This window comes from Castor canadensis, chromosome 6, assembly GCF_047511655.1.
Source record: "Castor canadensis chromosome 6, mCasCan1.hap1v2, whole genome shotgun sequence".
NCBI lineage: Eukaryota > Metazoa > Chordata > Mammalia > Rodentia > Castoridae > Castor > Castor canadensis.
In genome coordinates this window covers 27,782,956-27,791,252 of record NC_133391.1, presented here as the reverse complement: position 1 = coordinate 27,791,252, position 8,297 = coordinate 27,782,956, and the positions used below count along the sequence as shown (strand labels likewise).

The window sequence follows — 8,297 nt, the reverse complement described above, 5'->3', positions numbered from 1 at the left end:
CCTAAAGAAAAAATATAGGGTCTGATAGATCTGCCACAGGGCTGATGAGCAAAATGCTCCCAAGTTTGTTTCCCCTCCCCCAATGAAGGTACAAACCAAACCAGCTCACCTGAGAAAGCCCACGAATCCACGGCCAATGAGAAAACCCCACCTAACCCAGAGTTAAACATCCATAAAAACCCCAGCCTTCACCTGAGCAGCAAGTTATCAGTTTCCAGGCTCTGCTGTGGTGCTCTAGCTGTAGCCTTTCCTTTCTCTCTAATAAATCCTACTTCATATACTGGCTTTAGCTCATCATTCAGCTGCCTCATGAGCCAGTTCCCTGGCCTGTGAAGGCAAAGACCCTTGACACCAGTACATAACAAAATCTTTCAGGACACACATGCAAATGTTATCACTCATGGAAGACTGAAATTGTTGAAAGAATCAGAAAGCAATGAATTCTATCTTGTGTTGCCTCTGCTTGTTAGTCAACTTGTGGAAGAACTGTGCAAAGATTTACTATACTTTTAGCTCCAATATTGTCTTCAAAGAAAAGAAATGCTTGGCAAATATTAGAGATATGCTGTAGATACACACCAGATTTGTAAAATTTAGTGCAAAGATAGAATGCAAAATGCAGTGCCTTAATGATTTTTCAAATGTTTAGGTGTTGAAATGTTGATATTTTTGGCATATTAGACTAAGTAAAATATATTAATAAGATTAATTTCATCTGTTTCTTTTTAATCTTTATCTTTTACTTTTTAAAAATGGGTCACAGAAAGTTTTAAAATTATATGTGTGGCTCACATATTAGCATTTTATTTCTGTTAAGCAGCTCTGCTGTGCCTTAGTTTAGGGCTGGCTCCACAAAAACAGAAATTTTGAAAGACTATTGGTTCACTTAATTTTAACAGTTGTTTACTTTAAAAAACCCATTTTCTTCTGTTACAAAGAAGAGCTAAAACTAAATGAATTACAAAACTAATATGAGTTTAAACTGAGGCTCCTCTTACTAGCTTTGTGTCTTTGTCAATTTTATTAACATCTTCCAGCTAAATGGCCCAAGGCAGACAAAACAGCACATCTGATAGAAACAGATTATCAAGAGGATGAAAGAGATAGAACAGAGCCCACAGTGACCATCAGACTCCTCCTTTTCAAAAGGCCATTTCTTCTAGGAAACATTTTAACCAAGTGAAGTGCTCAAGTTTCATTGTTACTATTTTATTTTTAATCAGAGAACAAACCAAAAAACAGTGTTTGTGTTTTTGTTGGAAATAAAGTCAGTGGTGATCCATTTTCAAGGCAAGGCATTTAACTCTGGGCTTGCTTGTGCATCAGCTTGTGGATGTTGGGGGAGGGGCAACTGATATGAGAACTTAAACGGGGAGGGGTAAATCATGATAGAGGGAATGGGTAGTAAGTATGTATGTGCCAGAAGGCACCTATCACATGGAGACCTTCCCACCACAAAGGGAGGCAAATACCACCTCTAAAATTTGACCAGTCCCAAGAGGCATATTTTAAAATAACCCAATAGGAATTAGGCAACATAAGTAAAAAGAATGTAAACCCCATATTACCCAGCCAATGAGGAACTTGGGGAGGGACTTGTGCACTGGGCAATATAATGCTTATTGTAACGCTTTCCTGTGTCTCTGCTCTGCCAGGCACCCCAACTTGCAAGATCTCCATTAGTCTCACTTGCACTGTACTCCATATGCCTCTGAGTCCATTCTTTGAGTTTGGACAGGTGAGCATATTTCTCACAGTTTCCATGGAAAAAAAGTCCAATTATGCTGCAAAAGTATGATACAAAATCTTGGTTCTTTCCTCTAGCCAGACTTCAGGCAAGACACAAAAATACAGTGAAAATGACAGTGAAGATCATTAGGAAAGGAGTACACACTCAATAGACTGAAAGCAGGTCATCTCTAGCATGACATGGACAGTATCAGCATTTGGAGCTGTAATATCTGTTGAGGAAGTCTCAGCCCCAGCTCCATCTGATCCTAGGATGGGTCTTTAGCAAATAAAATTAAATAACCTGTGTGACATTCTCAGCCTCTGGTCTACCTGTTGCCTTGGGTGCAGTACTTGGGCCAGGGTCTTTATCTTTCTATTTGCTACCTATCAGGATGGTCTCTGAAGCTTCTGAATTGATTCTAAACACAGTGTGGTTCACGGACATTTGGGATTTGCACTGTATCCCGTCATACTTCCTGAGGCAAGTTTTCATTCAACAAGCTTAAGGAACATTAATAAGTAGCAGGCATATAGTGTTAAACTCTGGGTATAGCTAAATCCCCTGCCTAGAGAAGCAAGACAGAGCCAGCTATCCAAATATACACTCTACGTCCTATGTAATCAGGACAGTAATAGGAGCTGTGCCCAGTGCAACAGAAGGGGAATGATAAAAGCCCTGAGCTGTGTCAGAGGGCCCTAAATTATGATGATAAGGAAGCCAAAGGGTGAAATAAAGGTAGATACAGGAACAGAAAAATCTCCACAGTAAGGAGGTTATTGATAATGGTAGACAGTAAAAATCTGATAAAATGTTAGGCAGAAGTCTGTTACTCTGATTAAAGCGAATTGAAGATTAAATATAAATTACTAGTTACATGCTGTGAGTTAAATGTCTAAGGTTACTTCTCCTTCATCTCTAAAATAACAGTGCATGGGTTAAAAAAGAAAAAGCACAAACTAGCAAAGAAAAAAATAAAAAACAGGAAGGAAGCAACAGCAGACCAGAGGGGTTAACAAAATTGGAGAAAAAAAGGACACAAGGAGATTACTTAGAAAACTGAATAAAGATGAAAGGTGGGCTGGCAGAGTGGCTCAAGTGGTAGAGTACCTGCCTAGCAAGTTCAAGGTCCTGAGTTCAAGCCCCAGAATGGCCAAAAAAAAAAAAAAAAAAAGATGAAAGCTATGCATCCTGAAAGCTCAGGGGCAAGTCAAAGTTAAAAACAAAAACAAAAAAATCAATTTGCATTGAGGAACTCAGTTAACAAAGTTAAAAACAAAAAAGTCAGAATAAGGAAGTGCACAGTGCTTCTGAAGTGGTGATGTGGATAGGGCTGAAAATCAGCTTTGATTTAAAGTTGGCTTGAGAAGCAAGCCTGCTATGCCCACCCCCAGCTATACTCCAACCAGAGACTGGTGGTTTACTTTGTGCAGAGGCTGAATCAGAGGGCTCCAAACAGTGTAGCAGAGGGCGAGGAGTTGAACTGAAAGGCAGAAGGTAAGTTTACACACTGAAAAATGAGACCCTGAGCTCCATTTGACAGATCAATGTGGGCTTGTTTACATCTAGCCTTATTATTCTACAGACAGAAGATTGGAGTATTCTTTTCAAAGGAAAATGATGTATCAAAACCAAAACAAAACAATTCTGTAAATACTGATAGCTGATGATACTGACCACTGAGGGCACAGGTGCCTACCCCTTACCCTGTAAAACTGGTTAGTAAGTAGTCACTTAAGCACAAAGCTGGTAATCAGCTTTTCAGAACCTCACCACTAAAAAAGAGCAGGAATCTTAAATGTTGCCTGGCAGTGGAAGGGGAGACTCCATCATGAAATGTACTGGTCAAAGCAGAAAAAGTACTCAGAAAAAAAACAGAAGTGTAGGGAGCAAAAGAAAGCATTTAAATAAAATCTCAGAACCTCAAAGTGATATTGTGGCAAGTGTAAAATAAGGGAAAAATACCTTTTTACTTGAAAAGCAATATTCAAAAACCAAAACAATAGTTCTTGAAGAAAAACAATAGAAATTAAAATATTTAATTAGGAAGATGAAAGCTATATTTTTTGAAACTACAATTAGGGAAAAGACAGACAAAAAAGATGAAAATATAATAAATAACAAACTTCCATTAAGAGGGAGTACAGAAAACAAAAAATTATCAATCAGAAATAGGCCCACCAAGTAACCTGCACAATAAATGAAGACCCACAACAAAAAATTAAGACAGTTCAGGGGGGAAAGGGAGGGGGTGGGCGGCAGGGGGGAGAGATGGCCCAAACAATGTATGCACATATGAATAAATGAATTTTAAAAAAAAAGAAAGCTCAAAGCACAGAGGAAAAATACAATCCTATGAACTACAATCAGACAACAAAAATCACATGCAAAGAATTAGAGATTTTATTTATTTTTGTGGTACTGGGATTTGAACTCAGGAACTACACCTTGAGCAACTCTACCAGCCCTGTTTTGTGATGGGTTTTTCCGAGACAGGGTCTCATGGAACTATCTGCTGGGTCTGGCTTTGAACCATGATCCTCCTGATCTCTGTCTCCTGAGTAGCTAGGATTACAGGCAGGAGCCACTGGCCCCCAACAAAATTTGAATTTTGTAATAGCTTAGTGGAAGTTATCAGACAACAGAAAAAGACCTTCAAATTCCAAGGGAAAATGATTTTCCCATACTTGGCCAAATCATGTCATCAACGAGGAGAGAAGGAAAGCCTTTTGAATACGCAAGTTATTAAAAGACCTAAGACCAGCCCATCCAGATTGAACCAAGAACACTGAGAGCTTCAGAAAAAAATTAAATCTTTAGATTACATAATATGTTTAAATGCACGAAGGCAGATTTTCACTTCTACTGGGGAATTTAAAGACCAATCATGAACAGTAACTATTAAGCAAAATTTTACATGAGAAATTTAATCATGACATCTGTGACGTAAACATTTGAATATTGACATAGCTAAATATTCAGAATGATTATGCTTGATGGGTGAGGGTTTGAAAAGTTCCTAGGTAGGCAGGGGGGAAAGCTGTGAAGGAGAGATAAATTCTTCTTCTCCATGGTAGGAAGTTAACAGATGATATTATTTGAAACTAAAATGTTTAGACCTAGCAGGCCAAGAGTGTTATTCAGAAATACAAGGATCACCAACAGAAGGAAAAATTATTGATTTCTTGAGAGCAGAAGTTTGGGTAAGGAGAGGTGCAGCAGGGAATTCTCATATGTTTTGTAGAACAACAGCATTTTAAAGCCTAAATAAATGTTTGATAAAAAAAATTAAAATTAAATTACACAAAGAAACACTAAAAGGAGAAAGTGAAAGTGTGCTGTGAATTCACATATTCTCATTAATCTCCAAGACTCCTAATAAGGATAAACAATAAAAGTAAAAATAAATGGCAATTTTAGGACTAGAGGTGTGGCTCAAGCTGTAGAGCACCGCTTTGCAAATACTGAGTTCAAATCCCAGTTCCACCAAAAGAGAAAAAAAAAAAAAAAAAGGGCAATTTTGAAAGAGCTAAAGGAAGGCATGGTGGCACACCCAGAGGCTGAGGCAGGAGCAGCACAAGTTGGAGGCCAGCCTGGGCTACATAGGGACACCATGTCTCAAAATAAGTAAAAAGACTAGGGGTGCAGCTCAGTGGTAGAGCACTTGCCTAGCATGTGCAAGGTTCTGAATTTGATTGCCAGTGGGTTTAGGGGAGGGGACCTAAAAACCAAATAATCAAAAAAAGCTGGTAACTGAATATATGAGTCTGGAATTTTACAAAAGAGGTTTAAGTGAGAGACACCAACCTTGAGAGTCATCTTTGAATTGGTGACAAATTAACCCAAACGGAATGAACTCACTTGAGGGTAAGTAGTGAATGAGAAGCAATTGGGGCTTCCTGCTAGAAAAATTTTAAGATCCAGAGGCTCAGATCCCGGCAGGGAAAGTGAGGTAGTTAAGGGGTGGAATGTGTGCGGTTTGAGTAGACAGGTACTTTTGCCCCTAATGACCTCACCTAGTGAGCAACTAGAAATTTGAAGGGGATCACTTAGCTGGGGCCCTCACACCTGTGAAAGAATGCTTTTAAACAAAGATAGGCCCTGCAGGGAAAGGAGCCTGTGTCAAGCTGCAGTTTACAGTGGAGAGAAACAAGACAGCCTCCTTAGTGGGACTATGGACGTTCTGACCTCTGCTAGATTTACAATCTCCCCACATCCTACTAAGTATAAACTCAGTTCAAAATCTGATACTAAATGACTGAGGACTGGTGGAGGAGCTCAAGTGGTAGAGCGCTTGGCCCTGAGTTCAAACCGCAGTTCCACCAAAGGAAAAAAAAAAGTTCTTAAACTGTTATTCCCCTTGATTTTAATAGGTATTTTATACATTAATCCCAAATAATCAAAATAACTTGTTAAAATTTTTGGGTGATAAACACGCTAATTAGATCATCAGCAGCTGTGGTTAAGATTAAAATATTTTTAAATAGGAATTCAAGTTAATTGATACCCAAAGGAAAAAAAAAGTCAAAAACTTATCAATGTGAACAACCTATAAAAGTACAATATTGTGAAGGTGCTAAAATTGTTTTTTTTTTTTTCTCTTTGTGGTACTGGGGATGGAACTCAGAGCCTCACACATGCTAAGCCAAACAATCACAAAGTTACATCCCCAAGCTACTAAAATATTAAAACTTAGGCACAAACTCATAAAAACATTATTTAATATATAAGGATAAGTGGACAGAATTTAAATTACAGAAGTGATACTATGAGGTGCAACATACATCAAGTAGAAAAATTATAGTTGCTTTAAAAACCATAATTAACAAGCCTCACGGCTGTAACCCTAGCTACTCAGGAGGCAGAGATAAGGAAGGTGGTGGTTCAAAGCCAGCCCCAGGCAAATATTCAAGTGGCGCTAAGGAAAAACCCATTACAAAAAAGGGCTGGTGGACTGGTTCCAGGTGTAGGCCCTGAGCAAGCCCCAGTACCGCAAAAACAAAAACAAAAACAAAAACACCCCCAAAAAGCCATATATATTTACATAAAATTAACAATACTAGTTATAGGTATTAATTGACAAATTTTCAAACATAGTAGCCTTCCTTGACCAGGAACATTTTCAAATATTGGTCACACACAGGACTTCAACAATGTCCAAAACAAAAGAAAGAAAAAGAAACTGCACAGTTCTCATCCTCCAGTCTAAATTTAAGACTGAAAATTAATGTTGACAAACTAAAACAGGAAAACATCCCAACTACCTAAAACTTTAAGTTCTTTATAATTGGGGTAAAATAAAAATGACATTATGGGTTACTTAGGAAGTGAAACACTGTTAGCATTTCACAAGTCTAGCTGCACCTAAAACCTTAACAGAAGAGAGGCCAAGCCCACCTGCCACACCGCGTGGCCGTTGGGCGCCATCGCGCTCCTCCATAGACTACTAGCCAGCATTCTCACCAAAATTACTAGGACCGAGCCCGGCAAAGGGCTGACCCGGAGCTTGCAGGGGAACCCGGGCGTCGCCCACGTGCACGGGGTGACCGCAGGATGGCGCGGACTCTCGGGCGCCAGGATCCACCAGACTCACGGCGAAGGCCCGCCCCCTCCGACGTCAGGTGCTTTCATCCAATGGGAAGCAGCAACCCGGCCACCCTAATTTACATACAAGCATCTGAGACAGGACGCCCAGGATTGTCTGTTAAGGCAAATACGCTTTTGTACACTTACAGTGAGGGCTTTAAGGCTCAGCCCTGCACCTCTACAGGTTCCCTCCCAGAAACCTACTACCTTTCATTCCCTGCCTATCACGGAGCCCGAAGCAGACCAGCAAGGTGACACCGTGCTGATCGCCGAGCCTTGACTGATCACAGCTCTTCTCTAGACGCTTTGGGGCCCTGAAAAGGGCCGTTTTGAGATATGGAGGGCGCTGCGCGCTCACGCTCAGCCGCCGAAGCCGTACAGAGTGCGGCCCTGGCGCTTCAGTGCGTACACCACGTCCATGGCCGTGACCGTCTTGCGCTTGGCGTGCTCCGTGTAGGTCACCGCGTCCCGGATCACGTTCTCCAGGAAGACCTTGAGGACTCCCCGCGTTTCTTCGTAGATGAGCCCCGAGATGCGCTTCACGCCCCCGCGGCGGGCGAGGCGGCGGATCGCAGGCTTCGTGATGCCCTGGATGTTATCGCGAAGGACTTTGCGGTGGCGCTTAGCACCTCCCTTCCCGAGTCCTTTACCGCCTTTGCCTCGTCCGGACATCTTCACCCTCAGACAACCACAAACCCAGACAAAGCACCCTGGTCGGTGAGGCAGAGAGCAGGGGTTATATTCTCTTGGAGCGGACCTGTTTGAAAACAAGGAAGTGGGCGGAGCTATAAGCCCCACCTCTGGAGAGATTTTCCTGCCTACAAAGTCTTTCCAAAGAAGTAGGCAAAGCAAGGCCAGTTTTTTTGTTTGCTTTTCTTTTTTAATTTTTAAAAATAGCCTTGCCCTATGCTTGCTCCTTGAACCTCTGCCTTCTTCGCACATGCTAATTATTTTATTTTGCCAAACGAAATGCTTAATCTCT

The 8,297-nt window shown here is 40.9% G+C and overlaps 1 protein-coding gene across 1 annotated transcript; it reads right to left on the bottom strand.

Moving 5' to 3' along the window:
* Window positions 1-4,015: 4,015 nt before the first annotated feature.
* On the bottom strand, window positions 4,016-8,042 carry H4c16 (H4 histone 16). Its single transcript, XM_074076006.1, has one exon. The coding sequence runs from the start codon at window positions 7,985-7,987 to the stop codon at window positions 7,676-7,678; it is 312 nt and encodes a 103-aa protein (XP_073932107.1). The 5' UTR covers window positions 7,988-8,042; the 3' UTR covers window positions 4,016-7,675.
* Between the last annotated feature and the right edge of the window lie 255 nt (window positions 8,043-8,297).

Coding starts and splice junctions, on each gene's coding strand:
- H4c16 (XM_074076006.1), bottom strand. CDS start 7,987: ATGTCCGGACGAGGCAAAGGCGGTAAAGGACTCGGGAAGGGAGGTGCT.